This window comes from Plutella xylostella, chromosome 29 (assembly GCF_932276165.1).
Source record: "Plutella xylostella chromosome 29, ilPluXylo3.1, whole genome shotgun sequence".
NCBI classification, from domain to species: Eukaryota; Metazoa; Arthropoda; class Insecta; order Lepidoptera; family Plutellidae; genus Plutella; species Plutella xylostella.
In genome coordinates this window covers 9,498,976-9,514,604 of record NC_064009.1, presented here as the reverse complement: position 1 = coordinate 9,514,604, position 15,629 = coordinate 9,498,976, and the positions used below count along the sequence as shown (strand labels likewise).

The following is a 15,629-nucleotide window of genomic DNA, read 5'->3' as shown; positions in this document are numbered from 1 at the left end:
GTGCGTTATCTACAAACATCAGGCTGTATTGTGAAGGTGGCTGTTGTCCACTGCCGGTGATGCCGATGATGAAGTCTGTAGCGACGGATATCTTCACCTGCACTATTTAAATACTGGCGCTCACTCTCTAAAATGAAAATGTTATATTTGTGCAATGAAGTGTTAAATCACTAAACAAAATAGAAGTTTAGGAGCGCTGCTGTGCGAGCCATGGCTCTCTCTCGTTGTATTAAACGTGCCGATTGCACGACAGCTCTCTTACAGTTCACGACAGTTCTTTCGTTTTTCGTCAGTACAGAGTGACCCTAGAGGGTCTACAGGTCTAGTGGGAGTTTTTATCGTTTGAGCAGTGAAAAGTAAACGCATTTATGTATAGGTAATATAGGTGCGCAGGTGGCGACACCTAGCGGCATACCCGATGCACTGCCCCAGAGGTCATAAATTCGCGTAGAAACTATTACCATACTTAGAACGCCTACATCGAGAAAAACTTCCCACTAGCCACGCTTTTAGACAGATTCGTAGTTAAAATACTGCTTTGCCTGTATAGTTGTACACTCTAGTTGCGGTACGGGCCAATGACCAATACAAATAAACAAATAGCTATTTGTTCTTCTACCCGTGTACATATTGTATGGAGGTCAATACAGTTATGTAAAGTATTGATTATTTGTGATGACAGAAATTTTAAATTTAATTATACCTCTAGGTTATCATTTTTACCGAGCCTTCGTCAAAACAGTATTGGAATATATTGGTGGGAAATTGAATCCAGTATTGAAGGTTAGAAATTGAAACTCTTGACGTACCTAGCTGCTTATACATATGAGATTATCTAAAAATGTATGCAAGCAACGATTTGGCGGTAAACTACACCTATACGTATTTAAATGAGGCATTTACGAAGACCGTTGCGCGCAGCGATCGCACATGCATCCGATATGAGTTTACAAAGTTTGCTTACTAAAACTAAAACCATCTGACCAAGAATATTTTGGTTGATATTCAGAGTTCATTTGCTAAAATAGATAAAGATAAAATAGTGTTAAATGTAAGTAAACAATTACAAAACTCTTTTTGTAGTAGAAATAACAAGATTTCAATAATTTAACTAATATATAATGTTTGAGGGCTCTTACAAAATAGACAGCAAAACGGCAACCAGGATGAATTCACAAATAAACATGAAACACACTCTTTCACGAACCCTTATTCCGAGGATCGGGCGGATCCAAGTGTATCAGCCACGCCAACACCACATCAATCGCAAGCACGACAGCTAAAAGAGCGCTTAACGTCACTTTAACACAGAGCTGCCTCTTCAGCGGAACACCGAGCACGGTGAGTAGTTCGGACACGCACCGAGTCAGCGTGCTAGCGCTGCGCCACCGCTGGACCATGACCGCTGCGTTCAGAGCGAACAGGAAACATCCAGCGCTAGATATGAATGCTTGGAATACGGCGCCGCACTGGTTGCCTCCGGGAGTGCCGGCGCACCACGCCATGCCTATTGTCGCGATGGTGTAGGTCACTATTATGCCGCCGGACACCTGAGGAAAGATGTTTAGGTGTGTTATTCTGATTATATTTATTGCAAAGGAATAGAGGGCTAGACGCGTATATCAAGACGTGGCAAAAGATTTTCGTCGCACTCACTCTCGAGGCCGCACGATGTGAGAGAGCGCGACGCAAAATTTGCGAAATTCACATAAGTGCGTCCACTTTATCGGCATTGTCGACGCCGTTTCTCCATAGATTTATGAAAATTAGTTTGGTCCAATACGATACCGATAGATGGACGCTTACCTTAAAACAGGAGAAGCTTTATAATATACCTGATGCTCCCATCGGAAGACTCGGACCGACCTCATGTGCAAGGTCAGCAATGCCACAATCAGAGCTACAGCCATCAGTCTGAAGATGAGAAGAAACCGCCTCTTCTTCTCTGGAGTGTGAACCAAAGCCGTTAGCATGGAAACCATCCTTAAGTTAGGAGTTTAGATCAATGCTGCATTGCAAATATTTGTTAAAATTATGTTAGTGATCAATATCACAATGATATTGTGATGTTATCAGTTGTAAGAAACTTTTATTTCGTTTCTGAGCGTAACGTCAAAAGCGCCAAATGACAAATTGACATAAGGGCAGAACGTCAAAAGCACTTGTCAGATTTCGCCAATGTCATGAACATGAAGGTAATTAAACGAAGCAGAGACGTGGCCTGACGTGGCATAGACGGTGGAATGCAAGTATGTATCGTGCGACAAACGTATCTGTTCCGGTGAGAGCGAACTAAATTGATCCAATATCTCATTACTTACTAATGAATTGTATATTATATTATAAAAGATTAGATGGGTTAATTACAAGAGCGAATTAACAATACGAGCTAACTTAAAATCTTATAGAATTAAGAAATATTAGACATTTATGTGAGCTGTCACCGGAACAGATAAGTTTGTGGCACCATATGCGGATATTTGTGTTGATAATAATGATCTGGATATGAGATTTTATTTTGGGGTTTTAGGGTAAAACTTAACATTTGGTAATTTTTTTGAGTCCTTCCATTTTTGAAAAACATTATAACCACAGTAGTTGAAACTTGGTTGTTAGACGTCTCAGGTTGAACGTTTTTGATTTTTTTATACTTAATAAAGTTGGTGCCTTGTTAATCTGTATAATCCATAACATTTTCATATCCGTTTTATAAATGTCTGTAAGTAACTTCTTAACATAATTAGCACATGATTGACTTGTTAAAAACTTAACTTTAAAAAACAATAGTGTTTGACACTTGCAATTAATTAAAACAAAAAAACAGTTACAAAATGGCGATGGCGAAAGCCACAGTAAACTGCTGGTGCCATTTTGAAAGTTTGTGCTTTTAATTATCACAGTTTAACATAAAATTAATTGTTGTTCTGCACTGCACTGTACTGCTGCGTTAATTTTGTTATTGCGCTGAATAATCTTCTAGAGCTAGACCCTTCATGAGTCATGACGATTGTATGAGGTATAAAAGAACAGCTAATAAAATAATATTATTTTATGTGACACGGATAAACTTAGGTAATACTTTACTTCCCATACTCTGAATTCTATTTCTTAATGCGACAGACAATAGCACCCCAATAGCATGTTTCCCGGTAAATAATACACCGGGGAAAAAAATTATGACACTATTGTTCCTTAATAACGAGGAATATCAGGAGAAACTCAATGGAGCACAAAAGCTCTTTTTAAGCTTTATAAAGAGACGAATTACGGAAGAATAAACAGTAAAAAAATACATAATGGAACCGAAAACCCAATGAAGTACACGGTACGTACCTATTCATGGGACATAAGCCTTATACAGAGAACGGTTTTATATAGTGTTACATTGGTAATTTGGTATAAGATATATAGTACCACTCGTCGGCTTTGGAATAAATTAGCTATTCTTGAACCCTTACGTCAAAATGAAAACTCTGATATCCCTTAGGAATAACTCAAATAACATAATCATATTTTAAATATTTTCTTGTAAATTCCGTTCTATTAGGCTCGGGATCCTAGTTTCAGTCATTATAACTGTGCTGATATCTACCAATAGACTCTTCCAATGTTGCCACTGTATTTTTCGTTCTCTGTAGTTGGGCCAGGCCGCTCGCACCCCTCGAATCGTCTTCAAAAAGTGGTATTTAATAAGCAACTTCAACAGAAGTTGGCATAATTTACATTGCAAGGGTCGGTAAAGCCGATACCAACAACTTTTATTTACTGCAATGACTTTTGTTCTCTAACTTCATACAACTCAGGGATACACATAAATGACTGTAAATATTTTAAAAGTCATATTTAAATTGCCATTCGTTATTTTTGATCTACATAAAAGAATATAATACTTGTTTGCTGTTATATTGTTTCCTGTGATATTTGATCTCCTTCATACATTGAATATTTTTCAGTTTCAAAAGCTGTCTCTCAAGAATGCCTTTCATAATATCCGTAACATAAAAAAGCTTTTAACAGTTGTTTACCTACGCATACAGTCATCATGTACCTACCCTTGATATTGTATTAAAATGCCACTATTTTTTATGAATTCACTGAAGTGATTGATGTAATATCCTAACTATCCTAACTAATATTATAAATGCGAAAGTAACTGTGTCTGTCTGTCTGTCTGTCTGTCTGTCTGTCTGTCTGTCTGTCTGTCTGTCTGTCTGTTACTCTTTCACGCCAAAACTACTGAACGGATTTGAATGAAATTTGGTATACATACGGTCTAGACCCTGGGAAAGAACATAGGCTACTTTTTATCCCGGAATTCCCACGGGAAAACTTTTTAAGGTGAAGCGAAGCGCGCGGGAACAGCTAGTTGTATTATAAAAATATTATATTTGTATGTTAAGCGTAACGGGACGGGTGATAAAATCTCGTCTCACTCTTTCACAGTCATGCCGGGGTCATACGATCGAGTGAGACAACAACAACTGTCGCAGGCAGTGTTGAGCCCTGCTTGAAAAAAGCTGATTCTGTTCTGTAGAAATTCATCTAAAAACTTTTGGATTTATAAGCTATGTTTTAGCTTTGTCCTAAACTTATTGATACGAAATTAAAATTTTAGCTTATATTCTTTCTACCATGTATGTAGAGTAGGGTTTCGTTTTTCCCGACCTTTTTCTGTTCCCGGGAAACGGGAATTTTATTCAAGATTTCCCGGGAATTCCCGGGAACACGGGAACGAAACCCTAATGTAGAGTATCTAAGATTCTGTTTTCACACAAAATCAACGCTATACTCGTATCCATAAAAACCAAAACAAAAAATAATAACTTGCCAGTTCGCCCCGCGTTACCCTAAATTTAACGCCAAATATTTGTGGAGTGAAAAGCACACAAGGTATTGAATATTGGCTCTCTAGAGCTCAGTGAAAGAATAAAGAATAAAGCTGCTCCATTAATAAAATATACACATATTGAGAGCCTTGTCAATATTGTATTTTATGAGTCCTGAGCTTGGGTCAATTTCATAACATGATTAAAAGTTTATCCTTCTTTTTATACCTCGTTATTAATAATAATAAATTCAGAAGAAAATAACAGCAGTACAAAATGCCATTAATTCCTATGACCGTTAGTATACCTATAGTGGCAGAACTCTACTCCTTTTCTCCATTTCAAGAATGGCCATGAGATAACGTGGTAAGAGAGTTGCCATACTCATAACGCTAACCCAACGATGCATCTCACAAACGCTAAGTGAATGGGACAGCGCTATTCTGGATTATATCCGTCTAGCTCTGTCTAAGCGGTCGTATGATGGATGGGCGATTTCGTGGTACGCAGAGGTCTGGTGTTGCAATAGGCTATTTATTCAATTCAGCAGAACTAGTGCTGCACAAACTAGTGATTTAAATGTTCCCGGGCGCGCCGACTCGCCCGATAGAGTTTAATGTTAATTTTGATTCGGTGATTCAATTCGATTGGCTGTTCGGTGAAATTCAGTGGTAGTTTCTATTGACTGTCGGTTCTACAGCGTCTAAAGTAACAAAACGCCAACGAAAAAGTTGGCAATTAGAATCTTATCATACCATCTTCAACGACATAATTCAACATAATTTATTTAAAAGCTTGCCTTCTCGGGCAAGAAGTATAAAACTATCACCGAAGCCTTGCAGGGAGAAGTAAATTGCCTCTTCTATTTAAATTTATGCCATTAAGTTCAATACAAAGTGTTGTCAATAAATTAAAAGTAAGCTCGTAGAATTTACGGTGGACGCGAGAGGCCCATAAATGCGGCAAATTCGCCATAAATTCCGATAGTTACCGGTATTAGAGCTAATTTACCGGTAAACCGTTAATGTGTTTGCGGCAATTCGTTACGGTACACACCTATCAGTCTTATCGGCGGTTGTGATGTCCATTATTTGTGTCGCCATCGTCGATGACAAACACTCGGAAACTTAGTAGGCACCTTTATTATTTGAAAGATCGATCGTAGCTTTTGAATGTTTTGGTACATTGTTTTGTGTCTACATTAAAAATAATTAAAATAGGGTACCTATACATATTCTCTAAACTTTATTTTGTTTTTCTTTTAATCGTCTAATTAAATATAATCTATAGGGTGCTCAATAGCGCAGCTTCCAAGCAGAACATAAATATACGTAAATTATACGCTTCTTTACTATTAATTTCATAACTCAGCTCCCTTTCCCTCCCCTGACCCAACTTCTGACAACTTATATTACTTAGCCGACACGCATGAGTGTGAAAACTTTTATTTCGAATAGTAAACAGACAAACTGACATCTAGACGTTTCCTAAAGGAATTATTCCGGTAAGTTTCCCTCAAGTTTGTAGATGCCACGGGTAAGTTTTTTATTATTTCTGTAGGTAGGTGTGTCTATAAAATGTCGTCACAATTCTGTTTTTTTTCGGCATTTGTTAAGGATGTCGTATAAATTATGTTGGTTAGAGTTTTTATCGCAATTTCCTGTCCACCGTTTATTGGTTTCCTCCCTTAAATTATATTTGGCTTCGAATTTTAAGTGGTTACAAGATTTATTGCTATTTTTGATAGATTCAATTTAAGATAAAATAAAATTGTTTGACTTCAATTGATGGTGTCCAAAATTTTATTTATTGGCTACCTAGTTGTTATTCTCTCTTATTTTTTAATGCTACTTTGGTTTAGTGTTTGCTGCGAGCTTCGCTTCGCCGATCTTTCGCTCGGTAAAATACTAAATTAGTCTCGCAGAATCTTAGAAAAAATCATATAAGAATGTCACAAATCGAGTGTATAAATGTGTAAATAATGTTTTTGTAATCAAATTCTCATGTTTTCGGAACACCCTGTATAAGCACACATGTAACGTGGCTGATCAAATAAGACAAAAAGGAGCTTTGCCGCATCGTGAGAACATATTTCATCTCGATTCATGGACTGAATAAATAAAGAGAAGTGCATGCAATTTTCTCGTCGTATCAACTGTAATATACGGTAAAATTCCACCTCTACAGGTTGTTGCAAAAAGGGTATACTAAGCCGAAACCTACATGTTCAGCATGGTATATCTAAGCCCGAAACTGAAATTAGAATTTCGAAATTCGCGAAAAAAAAAACATTTTCCATAGAAACTTTGTTGGTCACGTGACTTTTTTACTATGGAGAATGTTTTTTTTCTACACCTTTTTGTAACGCCCTGTATACACAAAAAATTTATGGAATTTTATCAGTGAAGTTCCCTTTGCCAGCTCAAGGTACCGAACGTACTGAGAAATTTTCATTATCGGTCCAACACTGAGCTGAGTAGAAGGTCTAGATCTAAAATCTAGATTTACAGGTTCTCTCAAAGAGGACATGGTATACTGAGTTAAACAGTGAATATACCAGGGTTTGCATGACGAAACGAAACTGTAATGAACCAGTTAAATAAATAAATATATGGGAACATCTCAGACACGGCCATCCGAGGCTTAGTCTGTAATATGGGTCAGACAGCTGATATATCTAAGATTGTTCTGTTTAAAAGTCAATAAAATAAGGAGCGATGAAAAAAGTGTTTTTATTTTTATTCATGCATTTTTTTACACTTTGTCAAAATTATAATCTGGACAACAACAGTCTATGGAACAACTCTCTTCAAGGGTCGAATATCGCACATCAATAACTTATCGATGGTCCTAAAGTAAAGAAAGGTACATCACTAGCTAATGCACACACTGAAAAATCAAAATTGGTCACGTTTTATCGAGCTGTCAGTTCGTCTATACGCTAGTATATACTAAGTCTATGGTTTGAACCCTCTAATGACATGTGACAAAGAATTGCATTTTTGTCACATGTCATTGAATTGAAAAACGCTACGGCTACGCTAATAATAATGTTCTATTTACAAGTAAACAATTCACATCTCCCCAATCCTATTCTCCATACAAATTCAATCTGTAGTATACTTTTGCGTAATATTGGTGCGTACGTAATCCACTACGGAAATCTTATAAATGACTTTTCCATGCGAAAGGCACTTCGGATTAAATAAATGTAACCTGATTGGCCCACGAGAATGGAGCAAGACCCGAAACCATGTTAGCGCTAAAGCCTTATGTAGCCAAAGGATCCGTTTACAAGGATAGTAATTGGTACCTTTACCTCTTGTTATTGCTAAGGAATATTAACTAAACCTACTTATACAGGTTTTTGCTACGGTTTGGCCACCTAATATGATGTAAGTATGAAAGAGTGACTACCTAACTACCCTAGTTCTACTAGAATTAAGGAAATGGTTTTAAAGACTATTACTCCACAAAAAATTGGGTCCTTTTGGTGTTGGCATATTAAGGAACTTTTAAATTTTTCGAGAGTGTATTTGTCACCAACACGCTAAGAAGATGACTATCTAACATACTAAGTAAATGTTATAAACAGTCTATAACTATAAGAGTATTTTATTACAACTTTTCGCTGAACACCCTGAAGCACTCACCTTCTGTTTTAGCGTACATTGTAAGTGCCTACATTACACGGTATGCATTCTACTGTTTTACTCAAACTATTCATTATGTATAGCGAGGCACTTTGATGGTTTTAAGATTTAGTATACTGATAACTTAACTTTTTAGGATTGGACCCCTAAAAAGTCTTAAATAAATACTCCAAAACTGCAGTATATTACTTATTGTTACCTTTACCGATTGTGTACCTTCTATTTAATACATTTATAATCTTACTCAAACTATTGTTATACTTAATTATTTAATATTGTTGTCTTGGATTTCAACTTTTATCAGTCTCACCCAATGCTGTTTACGCAATGCCTCTCTGCGACAGTAGAATACCACCAAACCTCTTCATATTTCCTTACTTAGTAAGCCCAGCAAAGCAGTACTTTCGGGCTGTAAATAAATAAAAGGCAGTATAACGTACATAATTGCTTTATTTCTTTACTGTAAGTTGCACCCGGCATAGCACACATGAATGGTTTCATAGCCTTTAATAACGGTATGGAATTATTATGTTGCAGGCACTGTCATAAACTTGTAGCTACGAGTATATTGATAAAGGTATAATAAGTTTGAAATTACTGGTTGTTGCTATACTTTTGAGTTGTGCACTTGTGCTAATGTGATGAGAAAACAAATTATCATTTTATGCGATCCTGCGAGCCTACTTTCGCAAGTCGTCACCCCATCTATCCATATCATTCAGTTTTCCCATGGTGGGTCAAATCTGGTATAATAGGGCTTAAATGTATCTGAGTTAGTATATGAACTAGTTTTAGCCAAAGCTCGTTAGGCCGGCGTCAGAAACTCAGTTAGTAATTCAATCAGCGACACAATCGATGGCAGCAATTATCATCGGAATTCCACCTATTTACATAGAATCATCAATCTGGTAATAAAGATTAGTCAATGGACCATGGGGGCTAGGATTCTACTATTCGTATCGTAACCAACTGTAGGGTCAAGCTTGACGGATCCAAAATAATATGATCCATACTGTCCCTCTTGTTACTTATTTGTATAATTTGTAATTAATTGGCACACACTATTTGTGCAATATAGATTTTTTTGTTTGTTACTTTTTTTTGTCACATTGGGGCTATGATGATGATAAAGCAGAGAGTGCTGTAGTAACACTGAATGAACTTTAAGCTGATGTCTGCATTGAATCTATCGCTGCCTTGCTTTGACAGTATACACAGAGAAAGTGACAGACATAGATTTAATGCCGACATTACACGAAAAATCGTATTATCCCTGTCGTTCTATATTCGGTTACAGTGCGACAAACTTATCTGTTCCGGTGAGAGCGAAATAAATTGATCCATATCTGATTATTTACTTATGAATTATATATTGATATAGATTAGATGGGTTTATTGAAACCAAGAGCGAATTACAACTACTGGCAAACTTAAAATCTTATATAATGAAGAAATATTCCACATTTACGTGAGCTGTCACCGGAACAGATAAGTTTGTGGCACTATAGCTGATTAGATATTGGTACATACAGGAATGGTTTACCGGAATGGGCTGGCTATGCTAATGTCCTATACACATGTAAGTTATATGTGCATAATGAAATTACATATGCTCGACTAATATCAATAGATTTACCGGTTATGTGGTATAATTGTCATTGTCTTCGGCGAATGGCGCGAGATTGTGGCCTGCCTGCCGTCGCCTACATCTTGTATTGTTGAGTGAGATGGCATCATTTGATGATTGCTTGATGTTAGATATATTATACTTAAATAAAATTACTGGGGTGCACAAGTGGGTCCTCCCGCATCAACTTATTTTCACTCTCGTTGTATTATATTTTTAAAACGACTTGACATCTACACTGGTCTTCTAAAATGTACCTAATTGGGTTATAATATTCCCACCCACTACCCATTCGACGGGGAAAGGCACTTGATACAAACAAAAACTACCCTTATTCCAATGTAATAAGGGTTCTGTCAGATGTCTTTCCCCGTGGTATGGGATTATAATAATAATAATTTATCAAAACAACAAAAAAGCTGTGAATAGTCCACATACGACACGAATTTTGGAATCTTAAATTCATACAAAATATACTCACGACTGTAATCCCCGAAGGGGTAGTCAGAGGTGGCTCGCAAGCGAGCCACTCGCAAGCGAGCCACTCGCTTTTCTCTATACATTTGCACTCACGTGATAGGTCTCGAGCCGTGACAAACCTTAATATCCGTGAGACAGTTTTTTTACTGTTGATATTGGAGTGAAGAAGTGAACTCGCTTATAAATATTGGAGTGAAGTTGTAAATTTTATTCGTGAGCGGCGCGGTGCGTCAATATCGAACGTGACGTATACGCCGAGGGTTACTTCTGTCTGGTGCTAGGAGATACAGGGTGTTCGGCGCATGCACTGACAGTATTTTTTATTTATTTAATAGTGTGTTTATGTTATTTATTCGTTAATCACATTTATTTACAAAAGCACAATACACAAATGTTCTTGTTTCTATATTTAATTAACTATAGTGATTTCCTGTAAATTTCATAGTTTTTTGTTAACAAACATTCCCACTCAAACATATTCTAGCACTAAGATGACAATTTGGTTCAACCAACAAAAAATCCCCACAAAAACGCTACCAAACGCGATCCAGCCGAAACGACACAAACCCTTATAACGTCACAACTCTCACACTCCCCAGTTATTATCCAAGTTTCAGTTATATGACACACTTCAGATGGAGTTCAGCTTCTACTTATAAATCTCATTTGAAATAATATCAGCTGGGAAATTACCAACAGGCGCAAATGTTCCAGAAACTTTCAACACTTTACGAGCAACCTTGGCCGTACATATAAATATATTATTTTGTGTGTAGGCATAAATAGCCACGTTTGATCCCTGTTGGGGTAGGCATGATAATAGTTGGACATATATACATCATACATGTAAAATGGCAAGTAGATTCTAAGTTCATTGCTAGTGAGAGTCGTAAGTGTATTATTATGTCCAAACCCATCAAAACATATTTATTTTAAGTACGGTTTTAAATACACTTAAAATAGGCTTTTAGTAATTTAAATTTAACACCAAGACATCTGGTTTCTTCACTAACAGTTGGTCCCAACACGAAGCCCATACACAAGTACTCATCGGGGCGTTTCTCAAAAGTTGTGAGTAGCGATAAATTCGTCCCAGCACCGTAATAACTCGACAGCACAACTAGGGACGACTTTAAAACTCCTGTTTACCGCCCTGCCCTTGAGCTTTAGGGTTGTCACCAATGGTATTTTAATGCAAACTTGATGGAGTGTCAGTGCAACAGAAATGCGATAAATAACACCCCACTTCTACAACTTACCATATAATACAATACAATACTCTTTATTTGCACCAAAATAGATCAAGCACACAAAACACACACACACGCACTCACGCCTTGTACTAATGTACTCCCTTGCGGGGTAGGCAGAGGTGCATTGCTGCACCCACTTTTCGCCAGAGTGTTATGTTAGTCCCAATGTAATAGGGGGCGGGCCTATTGCCATTTTACGGGCACATCCAAGACCTGAGAACAAATATCTGTGTTTAAACAAATATCTGCCCCAGCCGGGAATCGAACCCGGGACCATCGACTCAGTAGTCAGGGTCACTAACCACTACGCCATTCGGTCGTCAAAATAGATCAAGATATAAAATAAAACTAAAAAATAAAAACAGTACAAAAAGGCGGCCTTATGGCTTATAGTAATCTGTACCAGACAACCTCTTATTTATCTCTTCTTTCGGTTAGATGTGACTTTATTCACTGGAACAATGTTTGTGCTTTACACAGATTAACAGTAAATAAAAGTTTTTCGCTTTGTTTTTGTATTTTCCACACCATCTCATTCGTATATTTTTAATCTAACCGTTTCTTGTCTTGTGTTTGTTTGTGTCAACCCTAGGCTTCCACTTAGCGCGCACACATAAAACGGTCGGATAATTCACAGTAGTTGTCCCGTAAGTCGCCACCTGGGCCGTCTAATTGCACCTCTGCTACTTACACTACAGATGTTCACGTGATACCTGCTGGTGTTTTTTCAGTAAATATGGTTAAGTGGGGTGCTTAATTGGATTTTTTGAAATAATTGTAGTATTTTATTTGTTTATCAAATGCACTATCAATTACAATTTCTTATTATAAACTCGTAACAGGGGTAGTATAAAACCATATCGTACATAAAGGACGCATCGCATTCAGTATTCCTTCTATAGATATTCACACAAGTGAGTCCATTTCACCGGCATTGCCGACGCCGTTTCTCCATACATTTTTGACCATCCGTTTGGTCCGATACGTACGATGCCGATAGGGGGACGCTTACCTTAAGGTCGCATCTCCGTAACATGAGATCGTAAAGACAGTCCCAGTAGTAAGTTCTATAAATACGGATGAAGTCGCTATAAAAGCTACTTGGCTATAAAACCTTCTTAATCCTCGCTCAACGCCAGATGCTAACACATGCCGTGTCTGTTTTGTACCTAATATACTATATTATATAGACAGTATGTATGTTTACCTCTAAAATAGTTAGTGGAGAATAACTCTGTCAATAAATGATAAATACATGGCCGTGAAGAGAATGCTAGACCTTAAAAAGAAAATGTTTGGCAGAAAGAGAAAGAGAAAACGCCTCAAAAGCAAAGCTTATGTAGGTACGAGGGCGGGTCAATAAGTCCGTGACTTTTATAATTTCCCGCCACTTAACTGAAAGAACAACATTGCTCCTGTCAACAGGCAACTGTCAGTTGACATCTGTCAAAAATTTGGACAAGTTACGTCTCTTGGTTTGTGTTTTACACCCGTTCTTAGCAACTACCGCGTGATTTAAAAACATAATGGAAAAAACTGAATTTCGTGTGCTCACTAAGCATGATTTTTTGCGGATAAAAACCATCACTGAAACCAAGGCTAAGCTTGATAAAGATTATGGGGACTCTGCACCATTAATATCTATGGTAAAAAGTGGTTTACTGACTTTCGTTGTGGCCGTACAAGCACGGAAGATGCCGGACGTTCATGGCACCCAGTTAAGGTCTCTACCCTGAAATGATTGAAGAAATTCACGACATGGTGTTGGCCGATCAGAGATTGAGAGTGAGAGGGATAGTGGAAGCCACAGGGATATCACGTGGCTCAGTGGTTTCAATTTGGATAGTATCAATTTGTTTAGTAACCGTGGACGAAACGTGGATCCACCACAACACACCAGAGACCAAACAGCAGTCTAAACAGTGGGTTTCTCGGGGTGAATCGGCGCCAAAGAAGGCCAAGGAGGGTATTTTGATGACCTCGAGAAATCTTATTTTTTGGAAGGGATAAAAAAATTGCTGAAACTTTGGACAAAGTGTATAGAGCTCAAATGAGACTACCTACGTTGAAAAATAAAATTATCCAAAAACCAGTATTTTCTTCAAAAAGTCACGGACCTTGGATTGACCCGCCCTCGTACCTAATCTAATCACAGATGTAGTATTTCTTGGTTTTGGGACCTTAAATTAAATAATATACTTAGGTACTTACCTTACCCAACTCCTGAAAGATTTCCGTCGCAACCCCCACCACTATTCCGGTCGCATCTGTCAGAGAAGACAATACTTACTAAATACATTTAGCTTTTCGGTAGCAAGACGTGGAACTTTGTCAAGTAGGAAATTGCTTCCGGAACATCGTCCGGGTCCGGACGTTTTGCATTCCGGTCCCGGATCGTCCGGACGGCCCGGATAACTTCTTGAGACGGTAATTTAACACTGGACGCGCCCGTCTGGACTCTTTAATTCCGTTTTGCAATCCTTGAACTATAGTTGCAGGTCCCGATGTCGATGCGTTTGAAATTGAGATTGGGTTTGTTTGATGACTTTTGTTTTTTTTTCTTTGTGTTGATGATGTAGGAAAGTAGTCGGACTTGATGAGGTAGTTAGCACGAGTTAGACGCTTAAAAACATTGCGAGAAGGAGGTTTCTCTGAAGGTATCACGATACATAGTTAATCTACAACCACAAAACATAACATCGCCAAGAAAAGCGCAAGCTTACACGTATTCTTTAATCCCATTTCTTATACAAATTGAGTGGCGTTGCTAGCGCCACGATAATGCCAGGGGGGTCACTCTACATGACGAAAAACTAAGTTTCGGATCGCTACTGTGCGAGCCACGACTCTATGTTTTTGTATTTAACGTGCATATTGCACGACAGCTCTCGTTTGTTCTTTTTTCGTCAGTATAGAGTAATCCTCCAGAGTCGTGGTATTTGTTAATTTTCCCCAGGTTTACTTTGCTCTCACACCTACGGGGCAAAATTGCATTACCTCAGGACAACTTATACAAGTTTGCGTTTGGGCCGAGTTGAGGAATGAAGCGGTTTGTTGATAAATTGTATAGAGAGTATCGGTGTGCGTATGTGTGTTGCGTAGCTCCAAAACGACTGAACCTATTTTCGATTTGTTATTTTTGTGTCATAGGTAATGTTACCCCTAGTGTTCTTAGCCATATTTTATCAAAATCATCTTAGCCGTTCAAAAGTTATGCCACTTTTAGTCTTGAATGTCTTGGGTTTTTAACATTGGTTACGTTATAAAAAAGTGATACTTACAGCTTATTTTTTTCGCGCTACCCACACTACTTACACCACACCATACACACCTCCTCAGTCATGCAGTGTGAACATATGTTTTCCTCGGCTGGTCCCCGATTATTTTATTACGAGAGAGATGTGTCTGTGTCGCCCTCTAGTGATAATTGCTGGAACTACAGCAAATACGTCATGCGAAGTGGAAATATCAACAGTGAAAGAACTAGTGTTTGCACTGTTGCTCTGTTTATGGCATGTTGGCTTTGCATTACTGAGGAATATACAGGGTGATGCAAATTTTAGGATGATTTAGGAGCTAGCTACGCAGAACTATTTATGCAAACCTTAAAATATGTGGGAGGGCGTTCCTAAGTTTAGTATATGGTACTTATGTTACTTGTACTGCCCTGCCACCGGATCGTTTAATAATTTTAGTACAATTATTATTATTTCTGGAATATTAAAACCTCTAACATTATATTTAAACGAAAACGCAGCAGGAATCTGCGCAATCACTTAGCCGAACCGCC

General features: G+C 37.8%; 2 protein-coding genes across 2 annotated transcripts in view; one reads left to right on the top strand and one right to left on the bottom strand.

Moving 5' to 3' along the window:
* Positions 1 to 15,629, top strand: part of LOC105382164 (tyrosine-protein phosphatase Lar) — a 337,896-nt gene that overhangs the window by 34,844 nt on the left and 287,423 nt on the right. The window lies entirely within an intron of this gene.
* LOC105397467 lies at positions 1,104 to 2,099 on the bottom strand. The gene is made up of 2 exons (XM_011569490.3): positions 1,836 to 2,099; positions 1,104 to 1,550 (listed from the first exon to the last, which is right to left on the bottom strand). Exons 1-2 carry the CDS (start codon positions 1,980 to 1,982, stop codon positions 1,200 to 1,202), a joined length of 498 nt encoding a protein of 165 aa, XP_011567792.1. The 5' UTR covers positions 1,983 to 2,099; the 3' UTR covers positions 1,104 to 1,199.

Bases quoted from the DNA above. Each gene is read 5' to 3' on its own strand.
- LOC105397467 (XM_011569490.3), bottom strand. From the start codon at position 1,982: ATGGTTTCCATGCTAACGGCTTTGGTTCACACTCCAGAGAAGAAGAGG. The intron at 1,551-1,835 runs GTATATTATAAA...ATCTTTCCTCAG, and splicing joins TCTTCCGATGGGAGCATCAG to GTGTCCGGCGGCATAATAGT.